Source organism: Oryx dammah, unplaced genomic scaffold (assembly GCF_014754425.2).
Source record: "Oryx dammah isolate SB20612 unplaced genomic scaffold, SCBI_Odam_1.1 HiC_scaffold_18, whole genome shotgun sequence".
NCBI classification, from domain to species: domain Eukaryota; kingdom Metazoa; phylum Chordata; class Mammalia; order Artiodactyla; family Bovidae; genus Oryx; species Oryx dammah.
Window position 1 is genome coordinate 103,422,839 of NW_024070202.1, and position 25,066 is coordinate 103,447,904.

Below are 25,066 nucleotides of genomic sequence, written 5' to 3' on the forward strand. Positions count from 1 at the left end.
GTCATGTGGGTGACCATTGGGTTCCACAAAGAATTCCACTCACTGCAGTCAGACTTTTAGGGTCAACGTGGCAGGCAGCCAAAATGAGAACTAAATTTGTTGAAGCTAGATCATGGTTACATGAATGTTCATAATCCCAACCATTCTGTGTGTATGTTAGGTGTTTTCCATAAGAAAGATATTTTCTTATTCAAAAAAGAAATTCAGGGGAATTCCCTGGCGTTCCAGCAGCTGAGAATCCGCCTTCCAATGGAGGGGACGTGGGTTGGATTCCTAGTCTGGGAACCAAGACCCCACATGCTGCAAGGCACCTAAGCCCATGTGCTGTAACTGAAAGCCTGTTCACCGCAACGAAGACCCAACAGAGCCAAACAAATGAAAAAAACAGAAATTCAGCAGTAGTCCTGGATATCAAAGGCCTCTTGAAATCAAGGGTTCCCTATATTCGAAGTTTTAAACAGCTTAAGCAGAAATGAATAACCGTCCATCCACATGCTCTAAAAATGATTTTTGTATTGAATAAGCAGTAGAAAGGGATGAACCTTAGGTTCCTCTCAGTACTGAGATTCTACATTCTAGTGGAAGATCTAAAGTATAATTGGAATCAAGCAAACGTGGATTTGGGCTAATTCCTGAGTTAGTACATATGGATTGTGGTCTATTTACTCTCTAATGCTAACCAAATGTCAGAAAACTCAGTGCTGATTCTCATTTCTAAGCATGTAATGATCATTTTCATAATTATTTCACAGTATTTCCTCTAAATCCTTTCTTCCTTTTGCTTTCAAAAAAAAAAAAAAAAAACAGATTGTTTGAGCTAAAATAGGCATTTACAGCAATTGTATTTTACAATATTTGTGATTTTTAGATCTTATTCTCAGGTACACGAAAGTCACATCAAAATGATAACCATTTTCGCAGGAAGCAAGCACCATACATAACCTCTTCATTTGCTGCTAATTTAGGTGTGCTCTCTGCATGGTGTCCTAAATTGCACTTTGTTATCTGTTCTCAGATGACTCCTTTAATCAGCCAGGCCTGCGACGTGCTTCTGACTCACCTAGAGCATTACGCACAATCTGGAGAGGCTTTTGACATCCAGAGGTAAGGGCACTACGTGGCTATATTATAGATGAGAAATCATATTTTTGAACTGCTGCTTCTTGTAACTGTACATAATTGCTGAACAATTACCTTGGGACCAACAAACTGTGGAAATGCCTACAAGCTCCAAAAAGTGTGGGTAGACTGACTAAGAAGAAGAAATGAAACCCATGGAAAATGTGAAGCAAATACAAATGAAGCCCTGGGGTCTGTGACGTGTGCAGGGAACCCTGAGTGGACGTGTTTTGTGAGGGGACGTGCCCTCCGACCTCTGTAGACCCAGGAGGGGGCAAGATATGTCTGGGCAGAAAGGACAGGGTCTGGAGGGGCACAGTCCATGCAGTTTTAATTCAAGAAAAACTGTGCCCACCCCCCTCAGCCTGGAAGCCATAACTTAGTGGTGGAGCCTCAATTTAAACGACTGATTGTCTGGCTTTTTGCCTAATTGACCTCTGCTAAATTATGGTTTATATCAGATTAAGAGTCACACAGCAGATCAGCCAGAAGCCAACTCGCTCTCATTATCAATGTTAATAAAATCATAACATAATCATCACCAGCATTTACATTCTACCATATTGTTTACAAAATTGTCTCCTCTACATTCTCTCTGGTCATGACATGCATGAGCTGGGTGAGGGTATGGCTTCACCCAACTCACTGAGTTGGGTACTCAGTTGCTGAGCTCCTGCTCAGTTGGCCCAGCAGCCATAAAAGCAAAGTTAATAACTCTTAAAACCTTTTACATCGTCAATGTTTAGGATCAGATGAAATCGCATTCAGCAGTCACGTTGCTGTTTTTGCTGTCACCGGGAAATGTGTAATCAATTGTAGAGATGTTCTCAGTAAAAGAGGTCAAAATAAAACATATCATCTGAAGATGTCATGTAGTCCTTAATGATAAGTGGCTCTAGAATTTGTGAAGAAGAGGAACTAAGTGTATACCTACGTCAAGCCACAAAAATAGGCCCTTTTATTAGTAAAGGATATGAATTACCAGCTGTTAGCCTTTTTAGAAGCAACTTAACTACCCCTGCAAAGAAAACAAAAAAAGGTTATTCTCTTAGAGCTTAAAATGGCCATTTGAGGGGCAGGTTTCCTAGAGCCTAAGAGGTTAATTTTTCTGGAGCTACTGCCAGACACTTTTCCTTCTGTTTGTTTCTAAAGTGCAACGTGTGTTTCCTGTAATAATATACATATGTTCATGAAACCGCTCCCAAAGTTTGTCTTGTGTTTATTTGAGTGTAAAAGGGCCCTGGTTTTTTATTTGTTGCTCCAATGAAAACTGTAAAACCATTAGGAGGAAGAGGGAGACAGAGTTAATAAAACTAGACAATCAGCTTGCTATTAATAATTTCATCAATCACAACTTGCTCTATCTACATCAATCAGTCGTTAGACCTCGCCTTGGAAGGGCTCTGCACAACTTTGCAGTAAAGCACATAGACTCTGGGTCAAGTGTTTTCCCTCCTTCACGGGGAGGAAAAAGTAAAGTGTATTTCTTGGTATTTGACTTTGCCAGGATGACCCCATCTTTGTCTAGATCGGCTCCCTGTTATATATTTATGTCTTCCCTTGAATGGGCTTCCCAGGTGGCTCAGTGGATAAAGAATTTGTCCGCAATGCAGAAACCACAGGAGACCCGGATTCGATCCCTGGGTCGGGAAGATCCCCTGGAGAAGGGAATGGCTGCCCACTCCAGTACCCTTGCCTGGAGAATCCCATGGACAGAGGAGCCTGGCAGGCTACAGTCCATGGGGTTGTACAGCTGAACAGGACGGAAGTGACTGAGCACACACACACTCCCCTTGAATTCTGCTGTCGTCCTCCCAGGATCTCACCCCGATGTGATAGAGGGGAGGGTTCCTCTCCTACCACCCCACTACAGGTCTGCTGGAGCCCCCCTTTGAACAGGTAGATGGTGGAGTCGTGCACTCTGGGAGGAGGTAGATGGGGAGGCCAGCGGCCACCTCCTTCCTGAACACAAATGGTTCCCTCCCCTGTAGGACCTACTGCTGCTACACTACAGACGTGGTGGCCAGCGTCGCCTTCGGCACCGAAGTGGACTCCCAGGAGGCTCCTGAGCACCCCTTCGTGGAGCACTGCAGGCGCTTCTTTGCATCCTCCATCCCCAAACCTCTCCTGGTTTTACTCTGTAAGTGCAGCTCCTGCCAACAGGGGTAAACTGGGCACGTTGGGCAGACCCCGTGGTACCACACTTGGGGTGTCTCTGAGAGTCACCCTGTGGAGTCTGCCCTGCAGAGCCCTGGTTTCCCTGGAGATGCCCAGGCTCCTCTGCACCAACCTGGGGCCTCTTATCCACACAGGCAGGCCTGGCCCAGCTTACCGGCCCACAGTGAGCACGGTTGCGGTGCTGCACTGCCTTCACTAGTGCTTGTTTCCACCACGTGAGGAAGGCATTCTCCTCCCCACTTCACAGATGAGAAAACTGAGGCTGGAAAGGCTGAGTCAAGATGGGAACCTAAAACCTTTCATTTTCTAGAACATATGCCTCGCCTCCAGCAAAACCCTCTTTAGAACACTACTCTGCATGAAGCCCAACACATAGTGAACTGGAAACCATGTGATGGGTGACTAGCAGATTACCCAATGGTGAGACCAGTCCATTGATCTTAATTCTATTTTAGAAGTGAGTGTTTACCCTCTGGCCAATTCCGGTGTCTTCTTGCTTTTATGGAAGCACTGCAGTGTTGTTACTATGCTTATTGATTATTGCCATAATTCCAAACCATTCTGCTGGGCTGGTAAATTTTATTTCCTTCCTTGGTCAGTTTCATTCTCATTTCCGAGTCAATTTCTGTGGAAGCCCCTGTCATCTCCATCTGCTCTGCACTGACACTGTATAGCACTTGTCGCTATGGCAGTCAAACCACAGAGGGTCACCCCTCATCCTCTACACCGCAGGGGAACTGGTTCCCCTTGCCATCAACCACAGGGCATCCTGTGCACTGCAGGGCACGTGGGTCCACTTCCCATGGTGGCTGCCACTCCAAGCTCTCCCTCCCTGCTGTGTCATTTTGGTGCAGGCCCCTGCTCTTGAAAATGGGCAGAGCCTGCTGAGACAGGCATGGATCAGAAGGGTCCTCTCCCCCAGCTCCCGCATGTGCCTGTACACAGGAGACCCACTGTGAATGCTGAGAATCTGAACTGAGCCGCACTCCCCAGGGCCAGGCTTGGTCCCACAGTCCAGGCTATCATCCAGAAGGGAATAAGTGGCAGCTCTGGGGAAAGTGATCCAAAGGAAAAAAGAAAAAATGCAAATGACCAGAAAGTTAAAAAAGAAGATCGGCTTCCACCACTTGCTAAGACTTGAAACATGGCCTGCAATCTCTTCTTTCCTGATGAAATACAGAAATCTTGGACCCTCCTATCTAGGACTAGGGAAATTAACTTATAAACATGAGACTGGCTGCTTGAGGGCCAGATGGAAGTGGACCCTCAATTGAAGCCCCATTTCCATCGTATAGACGTTTATCAAGTGCTTACTTCGTGCAAAGAAGGGTGAGGAGTCCAGAGGTAGAATCCCGTTCTGAGCAGCGGTGATTCAGAGGGGGAAGACAAGCCTTCAAAAGACTAATTCAAGGCCAGGGTTTGCTTCCTGGCAACAGGCATCTAATAGCCCTGGTTTATTCTCACCCTCTTTTCAATGCCACTTTTGTTTTTCTCTTTCAAGTATCATTTCCATCCATAATGGTCCCACTGGCCCGGATTTTGCCCAATAAGAACCGAGATGAACTGAATGGCTTTTTTAACAAACTCATTAGGAATGTGATTGCCTTGCGGGACCAGCAAGCAGCCGAAGAGGTAACGTATTTTAATAGGACATGGTGTCGGAATGGAATAGAAGCTAATTTGGCATCGAGGTCTGCTTTCTCTCCCTCCCCTCCCAGCCCCACACACACATGCCATGCGGACAGCAGTGGCCTAGTGCTTAGAGCTTGCCACGGCAGCCAAGAGAGAGAAGGGGGGTGGAGGCGGGGAGGCTGAGGAGGAACAAATAAGGAGAGAGAGGTGAAAGCAGGCAGGAAGGACGGCAGGGAGCAGCAGCCCAGAGCAATCTGTCCACCCTCTGACCCAGGGGAGTAGAATTAAAGCTGCCCTCCCCTCAAGCTCACAGGCCGCCTTATTTCAAGCATCACCCCCAGCACAGGTTATGGCTGCCCCAGAGAATTTTCTAGATAAAGCTGCCCACACGTGCTTTTCATCAGTATATTCTTTATATTGAAAAACAGCAAGATGGAGCTTTACAGCATGAACAGCATCATTTTGAGAGGGGAGATCAGGCAGCTGTCACCAATCCCACAATCCCTCTCTGCACGGAGGGATGGAGGGTGTTACTGCAAAATGCATGGTTGAGGGCCCTCGCGTGCTTCACGGAGAACTAGAAATTTCTTTCCCCTTTGTGGATATGCCCTACACTTGGCACACAGTAGGAATCAAGTAAATATTTGTTGATTGCATTTGGCTGAGAATAGAAATAGGAATGTTCAGTGTTAAGGAAACTAGTTTCAATATTGGATATGCTCGTGCATGTATAATGCTATTCTTTGTGGGCCTTACCCTAGTCAAGGAAACGACTGAAAAGGGAAAAACAGGGCTGAAATGTCTCTTCCTGAATTGGCTTGCATAACATGTAGCTTTAAGTGTTTGCTCCGGCTTCCTGAGGCACTCAGTGATAAAGAATCCGCCAGCTAATGCAGGGGATGTGGGTTCGATCCCTGGTTTGGGAAGATTCCACATGCCATGGAGCAGCTCAGCCGGTGTGCCACAACTATCAAGCCTGTGCTCCAAAGCCTGGGAGCTGCAATTACTGAGCCCAAGTGCCTCAACTCCTGAAGCCCCTGTGCCCTAGAGCCTGTGCTCTGCAACAGAAGAAGGTGCCACAATGGGATACCTGCCTATCCCAACTAGAGAGTAACCTCTACTCTTGTAGTGAGCCTGCACTCACTATAACTAGAGAAAAGCCCACGCAGCAACAAAGACCCAGCACAACCAAAAATAAGAAGAAATAAACAGGGGCCTTCCCCGGTGGTCCATTGGTTAAGAATCTGCCTTCCAACGCAAAGGATGCAAATTTGAATCCTGCTCGAGGAACTAAGATCCCACATTCCACCTGACAACTAAGCCACAACTAAGACCTGACACAGCCAAATAAACAAACATTTTAAAACATAAATAAATTTTAAAAAATTTAAGTGTTTTCTCAAAGACTGGGCAGGTCAGAGAGATTACCAAGAGAAGATGTGTGGTCCAGTGTCGCCATGATGGCAGATGATGAGATCAAGGCAGATGCGGTCAGTTAGTGGCCAGCCGCAGGGAGTAGCCTCTACCTGCCCAGCTTCACATTCTGGACACTGTGAAGCAAAGGTGTCCTGTCCAGAAGGTGGGGGAAGGTGCAGACAAGCTTGCCCTTTGGCCCATACCACGGGGAACTCAACCTGCCACCCTTCGAGGTGTTAGAAGAATCAGTTCCTGGTGTCCTTGGCTCAGCTCTGCCATCTGAAAGGACAGAACATTCTTATCCAGGTCCATGCTCCTCCAGGGTGAGCCTGGAGGAGGGATGAGCAAAGTCCCATTTTCAAACCTTAATACTACGGTGAAGGCCTTCCTTCATGTGCATGAGGTTTGTCACACACCCTTCCTACCCCCCGCCTGAAACCCACTGGTGGAGGAATCAGGCTGAAAATTCTCAAACTGTTTGCACCAAATAGCTTGCTAAGAGGTGAAGGGTTATTAAAGATCCAATTACTAGGATTGCCTCAAGCTTTTCCTTTTTTAAACTCAAGAGCTATTTGTTTCAAACAACGAGTTGATCTGAGAAAAACCTCCCAACCATGAATCCAGGACTGCCCATGTCAAGACAGAGCTATATGGTTACTAAGAAAACTTGCTTTAAACCCATCTAAACTCCGTAGACATTCCATCAAGCAGATGTGTGTTTGCGCAGTGGAAAATGCAGCACAGATGTTAAAAGGTAAATATTTTTCTAAGCTCTCGCCAATGGGTGGATTAGACACCTACATCTATCAGGGTTCGTATTTTTCTTGGATATAACCATAAACCAGCACTGTTGCAGGCCTAAATGGGCAGTGTTCAAATAGCCTCTGTGATACAGTGCAAATAAAAGGAACCCATCAACACTAATGCTCCTCTCCAGCGCACAGGCCCCAGAGAGCCACCCTTTCCTCTGGCCTCTGGGGTTGGAGGTTAAGACAGATTTCTATAAGGCTCAGCGGCCCTGCAGCAGCCTGGCTGAGCCAGGATGAGAGGAAAGGATGCCAGCTGCAGCTCTGCCCCAGAGTAGATCCAATGAGGTGGATGTGGCTTCGCCCTCCCTCCCACCATTGTCCTCATGTGACTCCAGCAAAGCCACAAGCAAGCCTCAGGGATCGCGACCATTAGCATCTGAGGAGTTTCAAATGGGCGGGGCAAGAGATAGCCTGGGATGCTCTGGGGTCCCTGAATGTCATCTGGAAGCCAAGAGAGCTCACCTCCCACTCATGCCATCGTGCCCGGCCCTGGGACCAGGGTTAGAGTCTCAGATGTTGCCCAGGCAACAGGAAGGAAGCTGGGGAAAGTCAGCCCTTGTGGATGCTGTTTGGGAAGCAGATTGAGCAGGGCCAGGGTGGAAAGAGGGAGGCAAGGGCCATCCTCTCAGCCAATCCTATGCAAGCAGGCTAGCAGTATGTGGGGCCTTGCCTCCGTGAGTCTCAAGATTCTTGTGGCCCACAGGCTGAGCTGTGAGCCCCACTAGAATCTCCACAGAAGACACCTTCCAACCAGTAGAGCTGCAAGGGCTTCATGACCCAAGGGTCTCATGATTTAAGGAGGTCACGACCCAAGGGTCTCATGATCTAAGGGTCTCATGATCCAAGATTCCTGCTCCAAAGCATGCAGTTACAAGTAAATCCAACAGCCTTCTTCAAAATACACTTAGGACAAGGCAGGTTTATTAGTATTTGTGGAGTTGTTGATTGCAAACCTAACATGTGCTTGGCCCAATACAGGCATGGGGTGGGGTTGGGGGTGGGGCACAGGATTCTGCCCTGGAGATGCAAGCAACCCTGTGTGATCTGACAACCCTGTGTGCCCCAACACCTTTGTCGTTGTTGTTGTTTAGTCACTAAGTCGTATCTGACTCTTTGCGACCCCATGGACTGTAGCCCGCCAGGCTCCTTTGTTCATGGGATTTCCCAGGTGAGAATACTGGCATGGGTTGCCATTCAGTTCAGTTCAGTTCAGTTCAGTTCAGTCGCTCAGTCGTGTCCGACTCTTTGCGACCCCATGAATCGCAGCACGCCAGGCCTCCCTGTCCATCACCAATTTCTGGAGTTCACTCAGAGTCATGTCCATCGAGTCAGTGATGCCATCCAGCCATCTCATCCTTGGTCATGCCCTTCTCCTCCTGCCTCCAATCCCTCCCACCATCAGAGTCTTTTCCAATGAGTCAACTCTTCTCATGAGGTGGCCAAAGTACTGGAGTTTCAGCTTTAGCCTCATTCCTTCCAAAGAAATCCCAGGACTGATCTCCTTCAGAATGGACTGGTTGCATCTCCTTGCAGTCCAAGGGACTCTCAAGAGTCTTCTCCAACACCACAGTTCAAAAGCATCAATTCTTCGGCGCTCAGCCTTCTTCACAGTCCAATTCTCACATCCATACATGACCACAGGAAAAACCATAGCCTTGACTAGATGGACCTTAGTTGGCAAAGTAATGTCTCTGCTTTTGAATATGCTATCTAGGTTGGTCATAACTTTTCTTCCAAGGAGTAAGCGTCTTTTAATTTCATGGCTGCAGTCACCATCTGCAGTGATTTTGGAGCCCAAAAAATAAAGTCTAACACTGTTTCCAATGTTTCCCCATCTATTTCCCATGAAGTGATGGGACCGGATGCCATGATCTTTGTTTTCTGAATGTTGAGCTTTAGACCAACTTTTTCACTCTCCTCTTTCACTTTCATCAAGAGGCTTTTGAGTTCCTCTTCACTTTCTGCCATAAGGGTGGTGTCATCTGCATATCTGAGGTTATTGATATTTCTCCCGGCAATCTTGATTCCAGCTTGTGTTTCTTCCAGTCCAGCGTTCCTCATGATGTGCTCTGCATATAAGTTAAATAAGCAGGGTGACAATATACAGCCTTGACGTACTCCTTTTCCTATTTGGAACCAGTCTGTTGTTCTGTGTCCAGTTCTAACTGTTGCTTCCTGACCTGCATACAGATTTCTCAAGAGGCAGGTTAGGTGGTCTGGTATTCCCATCTCTTTCAGAATTTTCCACAGTTTCTTGTGATCCACACAGTCAAAGGCTTTGGCATAGTCAATAAAGCAGAAAGAGATGTTTTTCTGGAACTCTCTTGCTTTTTCCATGATCCAGCAGATGTTGGCAGTTTGATCTCTGGTTCCTCTGTCTTTTCTAAAACCAGCTTGAACATCAGGAAGTTCACGGTTCATGTATTGCTGAAGCCTGGCTTGGAGAATTTTGAGCATTACTTTACTAGCATGTGAGATGAGTGCAATTGTGCAGTAGTTTGAGCATTCTTTGCCATTGCCTTTCTTTGGAATTGGAATGAAAAGTGACCATTTCCAGTCCTGTGGCCACTGCTGAGTTTTCCAAATTTGCTGGCATATTGAGTGCAGCACTTTCACAGCATCATCTTTCAGGATTTGAAAGAGCTCAACTGGAATTCCATCACCTCCACTAGCTTGTTCGTAGCGATGCTTTTCAAGGCCCACTTGACTTCATATTCCAGGATGTCTGGCTCTAGATTAGTGATCACATCATCATGATTACAACCTCCTTAAAAGATGCTAATGTGTGTGACATAGATTACAGATTTGATAGTAATCCAGAAGCCAAAGGACTGAGAAAATGATGCAACAAGTCAAGAACTTTGAAATGATCATTTTTTCTCTTGGTGGTTCTAATACTCGCCCTTTTGGTGTTGAGTCCCATAGACCTCAGAACAGAGTAACCCATCAGTGGTCCTTCATCACATCCAAGAGCTATTCAAAGATGAGATGTATCAGGGACACACTTTGTCAGTGTTAAAGTGAAAGTCATTCAGTTGTGTCTGACTCTTTGAGACCCCATGGACTGAATTCTCCAGGCCAGAATACTGGAGTGGATAGCCATTCCCTTCTGCAGGGGACGTTACCAACCCAGGGATTGAACCCAGGGATGGAACCCAGGTCTTCTGCATTGCAGGCAGATTCTTTACCAGCTGAGCTACCAGCAGTGTCAGAGCTAAAGTAATCCATAAACACTCCATTGTTACACTTGTAAATGGGGTAGTGTAAATAGAGAGGATCTGCAAACTACTGATAAGGAAGGAGGGGGAAATGGTAAGAAAGCTCTAACTTAAGTGGGGCAGGAGATTATTGAGGATAGAAGGGACCCAACCTGAGGAGGATGAGCAAAATGCAGCCTGGAGACTTGGAAGGCAGGCTTCTTCAGATGAGTTCCCTCCCCGCCCCCAGGTCCTGTGAACTCCTTGCTGTAACAAAAACTAGACACAGAAGTCCACCCTGGAGGGTGGGATGTGAACAATGGAGCACTTACTTTGATTTATACTTTAAATATTTATTTATTTGGCTGCACCAGGGCAGGCGGGATCCTTAGTCGTGGCATGCAAACTCTTAGTCGCAGCATGTGGGATCTAGTTCCTTGACCAGGGATTGAACCCAGGCCTCCTGCACTGGGAGCACAGTCTTAGCCCCTGGACCACCAGGGAAGTCCCTAATTTAATTCTTTACGATGCTTGAATTGCTTTATTATCAGAAAAACCAACCAACCAATGATACAAACGCAGATGAAGGAAAATAATAAAAACCTCCCTGGTTTTCCCAGCTCCTTCAGCTCACCATGAACTGCTGGGTGAGTGAGTGAATGAAGTCGCTCAGTCGTGTCCGACTCTTTGTGACCCCATGGACTGTAGCCTACCAGGTTCCTCTGTCCATGAGATTTTCCAGGCAAGAATACTGGAGCGCGTTGCCATTTCCTTCTGCAGGAGATCTTCCCAACCCAGGGATTGAACCTGGGTTTCCCACATTGTAGGCAGACGCTTTACTGTCTGAGCCACCAGGGAACTGCTGGCTAGGATGTTGCTAAACATTTTCTACATGTGGACACATGTAATCACAGACATTGTCCAGGTGCCATTCTTACAGACATGAGGTTCTGCTATACACACTGTTCAGCAACTTGCTCTCTTTACTTACCAAAGTGGCTTAACATCTTCCTGAATGAGCCCAGCAAGAACAGCCTCATGCTGTACCGGCAGCAACACAGCCCGCTGATGGCTGCACTCAGTGCTGTAATGAGGAACGGTGGGAGGGGGTGGTCCCAGGCTCCCCCCATCTCAGACAATCCCGCAAAGAAAATCCTCTTTCCTATTAACTCTCTGAAAGCTGCATGTGCTTGTCTTCTTTTGTGCTGTGAGAGCACTCTCTTATGTGACTCTGAGGCCCAAATGTGTGTTTTCTTCTTTCCTCCCTTAGAGGAGGAGAGATTTCCTCCAAATGGTCCAGGATGTGCGCCATTCTGCCGCCACTGTGGGCGTGGAGAACTTTGACATCGTCCGTCAGGTCTTGTCTGCCACCAAATGCCCAGCAAACCCTTCCCGGCGACACCCACCCAGACCCCTGTCCAAGCCTTTGAGTGTGGATGAGGTGGTGGGCCAGGCCTTCATCTTCCTCATCGCCGGCTACGAGATTGTCACCAACACTCTCTCTTTCGCCACCTACCTCCTGGCCACCAACCCTGAGTGCCAAGAGAAGCTTCTGGAAGAGGTGGACCGTTTCAGCAAGAAACATGTGAGTACAGTCATCTGTGTAGCTTTGTGTTCATCAAAGTGAAACTTATTTTTGATAACCATCTTGCCAAAATCACATTCTAAGTGTATAAGCGTGCCGTGGCCCAACTTCTCCATCTCTCTGGGTTAACAAGTAAAATAGAGTACTCAGAACAACACGGAGGAAAAAGAAAAAAGAACTGTCGCATGCCTTCACTGCCTGGGATGGTCCATGAACCAAGCCTGGCTCAGGGAAAATGCAGAACCCCAGGCAGTCAGAAGTCAAAGGTAAGGGAAAGGGAAGGAGAGCTGGTTTCCCAACACTCTGTCTGCAGATTCTCCATGCTCAGGAAGGTAGGAGTCAGCCAGAAAATGGAGCCACGTGGAAGACAGAAGCAGGCCTAAGGATGGGCCAAGTCAACGCAGGAGTGGAGATGGGGAGAGTGCTAGGGAAGGGGTCTGGGAATGGAGTGACTGAAACAGGGCTGGATTCTAGATATTCCTTCTAGATGGGGCTCCTCATTGCTGGACCAGAAGCAAACTTTAGGGTGCAGAGCTTGGCTACTTCTTCACATCATTTTTTCCTGGATGCTTATGTGTACATTGCTTTAACTTATGAGCTGTTAAAGAAAGTAATTTAAAAAATCTGTGCTTTCAAAGGAAGACCACCATAATAGAATCCTTTCTAATACATTCTGATGATGTAAGGACTATTACATTCACAATGTTGGGAGGAGAGCTGTTCCATTATAAGAACTGTCAGAATTTTTTTTTCATATATTGAGTTGAAAACTGATTCCTAGGAAATTCCACTTCCTTATTCCACTGGGGAAAGTATTGGGTTGGCCAAAATGTTTGGGTTTTTTGATGCAAGGTTAGCTTTTCTTTTGAAAACTGCGTTAACTATGTTACTAGTTGCCTCAACTTCTGGCTCATTGAGAGCTTATGGTCAACTTAAAGTCCTGTAATGTTTTGACATCTGCCAAGCCAGGTTTCCCCTGGAGAAGGCAATGGCACACCACTCCAGTACTCTTGCCTAGAAAAATCCGATGGACAGAGGCTGCAGTCCATGGGGTCACTAAGAGTTGGACACGACTGAGCGACTTCACTTTCACTTTTCACTTTCATGCACTGGAGAAGGAAATGGCAACCCACTCCAGTGTTCTTGCCTGGAGAATCCCAGGGACAGGGGAGCCTGGTGGGCTGCCATCTATGGGGTCACACAGAGTTGGACACGACTGAAGCGACTTAGCAGCAGCAGAAGCAGCAAGCCAGGTTTCCCCAATCCATTGCTTGGACTATTGATTTTCTAAGCCTAGATGCAAGAGTTTATATTTATCCTTATTAGTCAGTCAAAATAATTTTGAATCTTGATTCTGGCATCTGTCATATTATAATTCCTCCAGCTTTGTGTCATCTGGGACTTGCTCAGCATGTCTCCTATTTCATCCAAGTCATTGATTAAAGTGTTGAACAGGACAAGTCTTCCCTCCAGGTTGACATTGATCTATTAATCAATATTCTTTGGGCAGGGAGTCTCAACAAGTCATGAATTCAAATAATCCTACCACCTCCTCTCATCACCCATCTCATCCTATTTCTTACGTAGTTGTGTTTTTGTTTTCAGTTGAGACGGGGATGGAGGAAGGAACAAAGATAGTTGGGGTTCATTACTGCAAGAGAAAAATGGGGAGCTGAAGGTATATTAGGATGCTGTTAGGGGCAGGTAACAAAACCCCAACCCAAACTGATTTAAGGACAAAAAAAAATAGGGAGATGCTTATGAATACAGATAATTGAGCAGCTTAGGAATAGATGTTGTTGTTTAGTCGCTGAGTTATATCCAACTCTTTGTAAGACCCCATGGACTGTAACCTGCCAGGCTCCTCTGTCCATGGGATTTTCCAGGCAAGAATACTGGAGTGGGTTGCCATTTCCTTCTCCAGGGGATCTTCCTGACCCAGGGATCAAACCTGCTTTTCCGGTATTGACAGGTAGATTCTTTGTCACTGAGCCACCAGGGAAGTCCAGTAATAGATGTGGCTTCAAACAAATCTTCACCTATGCTCAAAGATGGGCTCTGGTCCTAGTTTCTCCCCACTTCTTGGCTGAGCTCTTTTCATATTGGTCCCATTCTCAGGTGTTCCTTTCTCTTGCAACCCCAGGCAACCTCCTGAGAATATCTGGGAGACAGGCTCCCACTCATAACCAAAGGAGAAGAGTCTGTGACTCCAGATTCTCAGCAAGAGTCGTTAGGTTCACCCCAGTCAGAATGCTTAGGTGACTGCCCATTCTTGAACAGACTATTGTGGCCAAGAGAACAAGGGCATGGGTGGGCTTAAGTCAATCCATCCTACCCTCAGAGTCAACTGTAGTCAAGTCCTATGACTAAGAACTTGGGAGCAGACACTCCAGCAGTTACTCCAGGAGGTGATCAAGGCAAGAGAGGGAATTCGGCCCCCTGGTCTCAAATAAACCAGAAGGCAGGTCAAACTAAAGACTTTCAAGCATCTGGAGAGTGGTCAGCCATGTAGTGGACGTGGTGGTGGTTTGGAGAGGGGGCAACAGCTCTGAGAGGCAGAAGTCATGACTCACTTTCAGGGAATTTAATTGTCAATTAAAACAATAGTCTATGTCTATTACAACAGCACCTCCTTCCAAGTGAAATTCTCCAGGGCGACAGAAGGCAGCACTTGATCGAGTCTAGAATGAGTGATGTCATGCAGAGAGCTTGGGGCTCTAGGAGTCTGTCCCACCAGCTACTCTGTAATTCCATCTTGTTATGTTCATCCATCAGGAGGATACAGACCTGAATGCAGGTCTGAAAGCAGACACAGACCTGCATTCAGAGGCCTTACACACACAACCCCTTAACTCTGAGGTGGCCTAAACTGACCTTGACCTTGAGGAGGGCGATACTATCTCACTTTACCCTGCGCTCCTTCAAATCCCCTCAGCCTAGGATGGGGGCTTCTTTCCTCAGAGAACTACCTCCTATGGGACTGTGCAAAGTGTGTGCGTGTGTGTGTGTGTGTGTGTGCATGCATGTGCATTCATGCTCAGTCACGTCCAACTCTTTGTGACCTCCATGGACTGTAGCCCATCAGGTTCCTCTGTCCATGAAATTTTCCAGGCAAGAATAGTGGAGTGGTTTGCCATTTCCTTCTCCAGGGGAACTTCCCCACCCAGGGACAGAACCTGCATCTCTTGTGTCCCCTGAATGCTGCCAGTCAAATAAACAGATTTCAGGAGGTAAAGTTTCTCAAACTTTAGCGTACATAAAACCATCTAGGAAGTCTGTTAAGATATAGCGTCCAAAGCCCTTTACACAGAGATTCTCCTTTCGTAAGTCTGGCCAATGAACTGCCATTTTAAATACACGTCCCAGGCGATTTTCATGCAGACAGTCCTTGTTTCTACCTTGAGAATACAGCCTTTGTACCCAATGCCCTGGCCCAGCTGTGCAGGCTCCAAGGTCATTTTCTCTCTCCAGGTAACAGCTGGGACTGTCTCTGAAAAATGGGACTATATAGAACTGGTCTATAAATTAATTTGGCAGTCACAATAGTGTTAATAGTCGTATAGCCTTGCACATGGTATACGTGCAATAAATATTTTCAGGTTCTCTTTTTTTCTGTTCTTTTTTTTTTTCTATAATCAGAGTTCTGTTAATATGGGCCATCTGTCAGAACATGGAAATGCAGATTAGCTGTTCACACATTAGATATTTTCCTGAAAATATTCCTGAAAATTTGCATGTAAAGTATGACTTGTGATAATTTTCCTGCTGGTTTCCATTCAACAAATATTTTTTGAGTGCCAGTTAATGCCAGAGTCAGGCTCCAAACATTGCACCCAAGAATGTTCTGACCTAGTTCTTCCATAATATCCCTGAGACCCCCACACATCTCATTAGATGATCTTCTCTTGTATTTGTCAATGAGATCATTAGATTTGAGCTTTTGAGTTTCTCTTCCCTGAGCCATACCATTTTTTAGCAATGCCCTATGAGAACCCAATGAAAGCTATCTTTTCTTCCCATGAAAAAGCCTATGTGCACTGTGTCAGGATTCTTTCTGCTGATAGTGACAGAGAATTCAACCCAGGTTGGCTCAGGAAATTCATTTACCCATATAACTAAAAACTGTAGTGTAAATCTACCTTCAGGTATGGCTTGACACGGGGGCTCAAACTCTGTCACTGAGACCCAGGTTGTCCTCTCAGTTCCAATCTCAGCTCCAATCATGCTGGGCATAAGCCATTCTCACACAAGATCTCCCCTAATGGTCTCAAGACAGCTGTGTAACCAGTTTGTTCAATAGCCTGAACTAAGTGAAGTATTAATACAAACATGGAATCCTTTGGTGCTTTCCCCCCCAATTATTTCTTTTAAAAATGCTCTGATGAATCGCCTTCCCTCTCCTAGATGATATCTTGGACAGATTGCAAAGGTCTCAATTCCCTTTGGCACTAAATAGTTCAAAACAGTCTGGTCCAGTTTACAACTTCAGTCTCAGACCCAATTCAATGCCCTTAGCTCAGGATGACCTGTGGTCTGAGGAAGCTGTCTAGGGGAGGGGACTTGGTCTGTTCTTTCACCCTCTTTCCTCTCCTCCCTCTGATTCCTGGACCTCCATCTCCCCTCACGGGTGGGCTTCTAACAGATCCCCAAATCCTATCTAAAGGGGTCGTCTCTCAGCCCTTTCCCTGTGTTGCCTTCTGGTATGGAGTGGAAACAGGCTGTCTCCTGAGGCCACCCCTTCCCCACAGCTCCCTGACAGAAGAGGGGCTCCTGCCTCACAGCTTCTGGGTGCTGGGGTCTCCTGGTGGCAGCCAACCCTCTTAGTGCTGGCAAGATGGCTCCAGCTGACCCATGATACCTTGCACAGAATCTGAGTGGTCACACACCTTGGCTGTACCAACAGGGGCTGCTCCTTCTGCTGTCTCCTCTCTGAGCCCTGACGTCTCTCTCCCGTTACTCAGCCTTTGCTCAAATAAACAAAGGTCAAATGAACAACCGTGCTGCATGGGCAGGGGGCTCCCTGGAGAACCATAGCCAGACTCAGGCGGCTGCCCCACTCTCTAGGTACGGCTCTTTTGGACCCCCTTCCCCCCGCTGCCGTTTGACTCAGGACAGGAGAACTCTTCTCTAGGCTGAAGAATCCTTGCTCTGACAAGTCTTCCTTAAATCCCTCTCATTTTTTCATGGGCTGAGGATAGGGACAGTGGGAGAGCCCATTCAGCTCCAGTGTGAAGAGTCCCTTTCCTGGGGATCTCAGTGAAAGTATCGCGGCATCTCACTGACACAGATTGATTGGGTCATGTGTGCACCTCTCAGCCAATCACCTGGGCTCGGGGGAATACAACGCTTTGATTGGCTCAGACCTGGGTCACTCTCCTGGTCCCTGGACGAGGACTCAAACGGAGTCAGTCCCCAGATGCCCACTACAAGGAACCCACAGTTCCCTGACAGGGGAGGGGCTCCTGCCTCACACTTTAGAGTGGGGTGAATGGCTGCTGGGTGCCAGAAAACAGTGTCCATCCCTGTACCTAGAATCCATGGTTTCCGGATGAAGCTCCTCCTTTCAAATTACATGTTCTGCAATCACTCTCACCTTTGTGCTGAGGTTCTAAAAACTAGTTTTCCAGACTTGAAGGTACAAGTCCAACAGTGCTCAGTACTGCCAGCTCTTTTGCATTACTAAATAGTGTGTACTCCTAGCAAACGATGCGACCACTTCATACCAAGTGTCTGGTGATGTCCACAAAGCCAGCCAATGCTTCTTTATTGATTAGAATGACATCCAGGTTGGCAGTTGGCCTTGTAGCATCCTTTCCCAGTGAAGACGGGAAATTGTCCTTGGTAAGGTCACTGATGGAGAAGGCAATGGCAACCCACTCCAGTACTCTTGCCTGGAAAATCCCATGGACGGAGGAGCCTGATGGGCTGCAGTCCATGGGGTCGCACAGAGTCGGACACGACTGAAGCGACTTCGCAGCAGTAGCAGCAAGGTCACTGATACAGGGACTCTCCTTGAACAGATTGAACGTCTGGCAGATATAGGACTACTCCAAGGTCTTCCTTAATTATTGAGGATTATCTTAATACATGTTTTAAACCCACTTATTTAGTCTGGTAATACCTCACCTCTCACCATCCTTTTTGATTCAAGTGGCCTTGATTACTTCTCTCTTTTCAGGGCAGAGATCTTTGTTCCAGATGTCAAACAGCTATGTGTGTACTCAGTGGCTCCATCATGTCTGACTCTTTGGGACCCCGTGGATTGTAACTTGCCAGGCTCCTCTGTTCATGGGATTTCCCAGACAAGAATACTGGAATGGATTGCCATGTCCTATTGTAGGGGATCTTCCTGACCCATGGATTGAACCCCCGTCTTCTGCATTTCCTGCATTAGCAGGTGGACTCTCTACCACTGAGCCACCTGGGAAGCCATTCTCTAATGCATGCCTAGGGCTACTTCTTTATAGAACATGTATGTTTTCTCCAAAATCATCTGACATTGGAATTGTGTGTTTGGCTTCCCCTCCTTTCACAAAACCTTCTTTCTTAATTCACCAGTCTCTTGGAGAACTCTTGCTTTCCCCATGTGTTTCCTTATTCATCTTAAAGGGGAGGTACCTTCATTAAATTCAGTAGTGGAGGAGCAAGGAAAAATTTGTACCATTTGGCCCACTCATAAAATTGAGAAAACGTGCCAATTATTTAATAAGACCTCTGTACTGTGGATGCTTCATTGTGTTCTCCAATATCTAATTTTGACAGGGATGAGAGGAGGGGAAAAAAAGCTTCTTTCCATATAAATTGTTTTTGCTATAGCTTTAGCACTTTATGTTGAAATTATTGACTTTTGATCTGGCTAAACCATTCTCTTCTCTTCTTGTTGGTGCCGGACCGTGCCAGCCAAAATTTATGACCCATTTTCCTTCTGTTTAATTGTTGTTATAAATCTGCTGTGAAGAACCTAGTTGTAAATTTATCACAAATTGGACTAGATTGATATACAGCCTCTCTTTAGGATAATTTGAGCACAGTTATGCCTTAGAAGGAAGGCCAAATTCTTAACTTCTCTTGAGGAGCTGCTTTGTAACCATTATAAATACCTAATTAAAATACAACTTACTCTTTCTTTTTCTCTTAAGGATAAAAGAGCATTTCATGCTGGGTATTTCAGCTGATTAGCTCATACTGCTAATATGAGCAAGGCTGAAGATTTGTTCCTTGAAGTAGCCAGAGGATCTCAAAGGAAACAAAGCATATTCTGTGGCTAGACACACACACACACACACGCACACACATGCACACACACACACAGTCATTTCACTCCAACCACCTGTCCTTTGTCACAGAGGGTAGGATTGGTTTGGAAAAAAATGTGACTATCTTAACACAAATTCTTACTATGGAAAAAAAGTCTCCCAGTTTGCATTTCACTCAGGATTCTTGTCATAGGGAGTGTATGTTCAGTCACTCAGCTGTGTCTGACTCTTTGCGACCCCATGGACTATAGCCCACCAGGCTCCTCTGTCCATGGACGTTTTCAGGCAAGAGTGCGGGTTGCCATTTCCTTCTCCCAGGGTCTTCTCGACCAGGGACTGAACCCACATCTCCTGCCTCTTCTGCATCAGCAGGTGGATTCTTTACCACTGTGCCACCTGGGAAGCCCTCACGGGGAGTAGGTGACTTTACAATTCAAGTGAAAAACTGGAAATGGGTTTTTCCCCATTAAGAAGGTTTCCTGCCTTTGTCCAGGTCTGCTGGGGTCCTGCTGTTGGACACTTTAGAGGGAGTAAGCTGAGGTGTTCCCCACAGTTCAGTTACTCAGCCACACAGGGCTTAGTGTCTCTTCTGTAAGCTTCCTTTTCCGACACATCCCACAATAGTACAACAGAATGCAAAGCAACAGGGTACAGAGGAAAAGACATGAACAAAGAATAGCTTATGCCCCAAAGTCACACTATGAAACAGACGAGCACTGGGACTTCAGCAGGCTGAGGGTAGTGGTAGTAGATTGTGGTACCAGCCTCAGAGTCTCAGAGTATAATATACATCGGAATCCCCAGGGGCTCTTGCTAAACTGCAGCTTCCTGTGCAGTAGGTCTGGGGTGGGGCCTGAGATCCTGCATTTCCAACAAGTTCCCAGGCAATGCCAATGCTGGCAGTTCATGGCCCACACTCTGTGCAGCCAGGTTTTAAACCCTAAAGGCTTCTCTCCCTCTGTTGTAATGCACATAGCAAAAATTTATTCCCTGTGGTGGTTTAGTCGCTAAGTCATGTCTGACTCTTGCAACCCCATGGACTGTAGCCCACCAGGCTCCATGGGATTCTCCAGGCAAGAATACTGGAGTGGGTTGCCATTTCCTCCTCCATGGATCTTCCCAACCCAGGGATCGAACCCTCACCTCTTGAGTCTCCTGCATTGGCAGGCAGATTCTTTACTGAATCACCAGTTTCAGTCAGTAAAGAATAAGTAAATAAATAAATTCATTTATTCCTAATGATAGTTAAAGTACTGATGTTCTGCCAATGATTAACCTTTTGTTAATAAAGTAAAACAGATTCAAAATTCCCCAACAACAATGGTGGCACTCTCACTTGGTTGAGTGAGGGATAAAGTGATGCAGGAATTGCTCAGTCCTGGATGTGTCTTTAGTAGGGTATTACCCATAATCCTGGTGACTCAGCTGGCAAAGAATCTGCCTGAAATGTGGGAGACCTGGCTTCAATCCCTGGGTTGGGAAGATCCCTTGGAGAAGGGAAAGGCTACCCACTCCAGTATTCTGGTCTAAAAAATTCCATGGACTCTATAGTCCACGGGGATGCAAAAAGAGTCAGACACAACTGAGTGACTTTCACTTTCACCCATAATCCTAAAATCATCTCAGTTCTTTAAATACAGTTGACCCTTGAACAATGAAGGGGTTGGAGTTGCCAACACCCTGCACAGTCAAAAATCTGAGTAGAACTTTTGAATTCCCCCCGCCTCAAATTTAACTACTAAGAGCCTCCTGTTGACTAGAAGCCTTACTGATAACATAAGCAGTCAATTAACATATATTTTGTATGTTAGGTTATATACTATATTCTTACAGTAATCTAGAGAAAAGAAAATGTTAAGAAAATCATAAGATTTCTAATTATTTTCATAAGATTCATAAAAAATTTAATAATACTGTCCTGTATTTATCAATACTGCAAGTTTACTTCATCTGTTTAAAAGATGAATCATCTTCAATACCTACATCAATATTGTCTTACATGATACAAAACACTGTAGATGTTATAGGTACTGCTAACACTGTACCTATAGGAAAAGAAATTCAAATTTATTTACAGGTATAATGATTCATGCATTAATAATGAAGAAGTGAAAAAAAAATAATAATAATGAAGAAGTGGCAATATGCTTTCTGTATGGTAGCCTACCATAATCAATATGATTGCTTCACAGTTCAGTTCAGTGGCTCAGTTGTGTCCAATGCTATCACACTATGGACTGTGGCACGCCAGGCCTCCCTGTCCATCACCAACTCCCAGAGCCTGCTCAAACTCATGTCCATCAAGTCAGTGATGCCATTCCACCATCTCATCCTCTGTTGTCCCCTTCTCTTCCTGCCCTCAATCTTTCCCAGCATCAGGGTCTTTTCAAATGAGTCAGCTCTTCACATCAGGTGGCCAAAGTATTGGAGTTTCAGCTTCAGCCTCAGTCCTTCCAATGAATATTCAGGATTGATTTCCTTTAGGATTGACTAGTTTGATCTCCTTGCAGTCCAAATGACTCTCAAGAATCTTTTCTAACACCACAGTTCAAAAGCATCAGTTCTTTGGTGCTCAGCTTTCTTTATAGTCCAACTCACATCCATACATGACTATTGGAAAAACCATAGCTTTGACTAGACGGACCTTTGTTGGCAATGTAATGTCTCTGCTTCACAGCAGCCTAACCTGTGTACTAATCATTGTAAAGTTTTTTGATATATAGTATTACAGTCATATTCATAATACAGTATTGGAAACATTGTTACATTTTTGGAAAAACCACTGACCTGTGATGCTAGGCTGATACAGTGTTTTCAGTTATGGGAGAAACATACTATAGATAATGTAATTCTTCGAAAGCAAAGTTACAAAACAGCAAGAAGATAAGATTTTATATTAAATATCACCCTTATGACTATGGAAGAATAGACTAGTATCTATCCATCTATCTACTATCTATATATATTTTTGGGGGGGCAGTGCCATGCATCATGTGGGATCTTAGTTCCCTGACCAGGAATCAAACCTGTACCTGCTGTGTTGGAAGCACAGAGGCTTAACTACTAGACTGCCAGGGAAGTCCCAGTATCTACATATATTTCATGCATGTGTGAGATACCTTTTTCTTAATTTTTTCAATATTGCTAGGCTGTGTGGTTTTGAGTTTTTCAAATTGTCACAAATCTCCAAAAATTTTTTCCTAAAATATTTATTAGAAAAAAATCTGCTTATAAGTGGACCTGCACAGATCAAACCCGTGTTGTTGAAGGGTCATCTCTTCATTTCCTCCAGGGGGTATTTTGGAGGAGGGGTAGGTTTTGAGTTGATTTAAAGTTGTTTTCAAGGCAGATGAAGGTGGCCTTCTCTCTGGATGCATGTATAGACTGGGGACCTGTCACATCCAATAAGCACCCCTGCAGCAGCTGCACTTTTTGGGCGAGCACTATCTAGACCACAAACACCCCTTACCAGCCCTTGGTGTATACGGCAGCTCTGGGTGCCAATTAAGAGGCCATAGCAAAGGATCTTGGTCAAAGAGAATGTCCTTGATGCTCTCTCGCCAGGGGGCTATACTGTTTTCACTGCAGGAGCAGGAGCTGCAGTGAGGGACCCTGGGATATGTCCAACTTGCCCACTTCCTGTCCTTCTCTCTGGAAGTGTCTGACCCAGAGAAGCAGACTCTCTTACCCTCCCCTGGCATCCCAACAACCAATATCAGAGCAGAGCAGTCTTGACAGTCTCCCAGGTGTGTGCCTGGATCTCCATCTTGTTAATTAGGGTTTGTGGCTACTGCTTCCAAAGCACCAACTCTAGGAAGGAAGAAGGAAGACAGGATAGGAGGCATCTCTGTGCCCATCGTTAGACAACTCAAGAATCCCCAAAGCAAGGTGAATAGCCAACCTGGATTGGGGAGACAGAGGCCCCCGTTTTCAAGTTCTCAGATACATGCACCACCCAGGGCTCAAATGCTTCTGCACTGACTGAAGATGTCCAAAGACACAGCATGTGTCTTTACCATCTGATGGCCAAAGCGACCTGTGGGGAAACTGACCTGCCCTGACTTTAAACTGCCCCCAGGAACCTCAGCAATGGCAGCCACATCCCCAGGACTTGTGCCATCCAGAACTCAGAGACCTGGGCGGCTCCTTGGCCTCTTCCTCTCTTTCCAGTCCCTTCTCATCTACCCCATTTCTCTGTTTCCTCTCCTCTCTTCAATGTCTACAGCACCTCTTAGCCTTCTTGCTCTCTCTCTTTTCCTGAATCTTGTTCTGGCTCTCTTCCCGAGATCCAGAGAGATACAGAAGCTTTCCCACTCTACCCCATGACCCACTGCCCACTTGGGAGCCTCTGGCCATCCCAGAAGCCTGTAACCACATGGCAATGTCCCGCGTGCGTGCACTGTGGGTGGGCAAGTGGAAGGCTGACTGAGAGCCAGAAGGACTGGCAAGTGTGTTTTCTGGGCCGCCTGGCCAAGCGTGGCATGACAGCACAGTGAAGTGTGGTGAATTTTCAGCAGTTAATGCTCCAACTCCCACCTCCCCTGAGTCCCTGCAGAGCAGTTCCGTCTTGGCAGAGGAGAGGTGACCTGCAAAGAGATGCTTCCCCTGGGAATGGGCCACACCAGTCAGCACAGATTTTGGTGTCTTTCATGTGGCGACTCAGAGTATTTTATATTCAATATCTGGGCCTCTAGAGGGGCCAGGCTTTGCAAAGCAAATAAGCCAGTGGTGTTGGTCCACATCAATCCAGAAAAGCAAGAATTTAAAAATAAACTTGGGAAGGTGAACGCCACAGGTGAAGCTCAGTGTTCGGCAGGTCCACTTGGCATTGAACTGGATTCTCAACTGCACGGCTCATTTATTTAACTATTGCTCACATTATGGGCTTATAAGACATCAAAAGTCTGTGTTTTATTCCCAACAATTAGATTCTGAAATAATAAATAAACACACACTTAAAAAAACACACACACTTCAGTGAACTCTATTGGCCAGTGGTGGAGCAGGAACCTCAGAATGGTGACATCCTGGGCAAATGTAAAGACTTTCTTGATCCACCCATCACTGGGCATCACATTCTGCCATTAGGAGGTGCTTCCTTTGTCTCAATGCTTATCCCTTATTAAATGTGACTGCTCCTGGGAGGGGCGCTGTAATCAAGTCCCCACCAGGATGTTATTCCCATGATAGCAGGGGCTCTACTTGGCATGCTGGTGTATCCCAGGCACTCCAACAGTGCCTGGCATGCAGGAGGCTTGTGGCAAATAAATGTTGAATGAATGAATGTATGTTCATGTGTGAGTGCTTGCTTAGTTGTGTCTGACTCTTTGTGACCCCATGGACTGCGGCCCACCAGGCTCCTCTGTCCATGGGATTATCCTGGCAGGATAATGGAGTGGGTTGCCATTTTCTTCTCCAGGGGATCTTACCGACCCAGGGATCAAAAGCCCCTTCTCTTGAATCTCTGCAATGGCAGGTGGATTCTTTACCATTGAGCCTCCTGGGAAGCCCAGATGAATGTTTGCTCCTTTTCTAACTGGAGACTAACTGAAAGCAAACTTGAGGTGGGGAGGCACAGGGAGGTTCCTGCATGCTGGACGGAAGGAAGCAGACCAAAGTCAGAGAGAGAAGGCACTGCCGAGGGATATGCAGGCAATTGAGAGCAGCGCTCAAGGCCCCTGTAGACCTACAGTCTTGTTCCTGCAAGGCTCCCATGGGGCCCAGAGCCTGTCATGCCAAGGAAAGGACGAAACCTGAGCCCTTAGGCTGCAAGGGGACCTTAGAGGTTAGGTAGAACAGCCTCCCACCCAGGACTAATATCTGAGAGAAGATCATGCCCCTCTGCTTGAATGCTCCCAGGAACAGGGAACTCAC

The 25,066-nt window shown here is 46.2% G+C and overlaps 1 protein-coding gene across 1 annotated transcript in view; it reads left to right on the forward strand.

Annotated features, from left to right (window-relative positions):
* Nucleotides 1–25,066, forward strand: part of TBXAS1 (thromboxane A synthase 1) — a 169,422-nt gene that overhangs the window by 103,656 nt on the left and 40,700 nt on the right. The window contains exons 6-9 of the mRNA XM_040259992.1: nucleotides 1,016–1,104; nucleotides 3,111–3,259; nucleotides 4,799–4,929; nucleotides 11,622–11,936. Of these exons, the coding sequence (XP_040115926.1) occupies nucleotides 1,016–1,104; nucleotides 3,111–3,259; nucleotides 4,799–4,929; nucleotides 11,622–11,936 (684 nt within the window). The remainder of the gene's footprint in view (nucleotides 1–1,015; nucleotides 1,105–3,110; nucleotides 3,260–4,798; nucleotides 4,930–11,621; nucleotides 11,937–25,066) is intronic.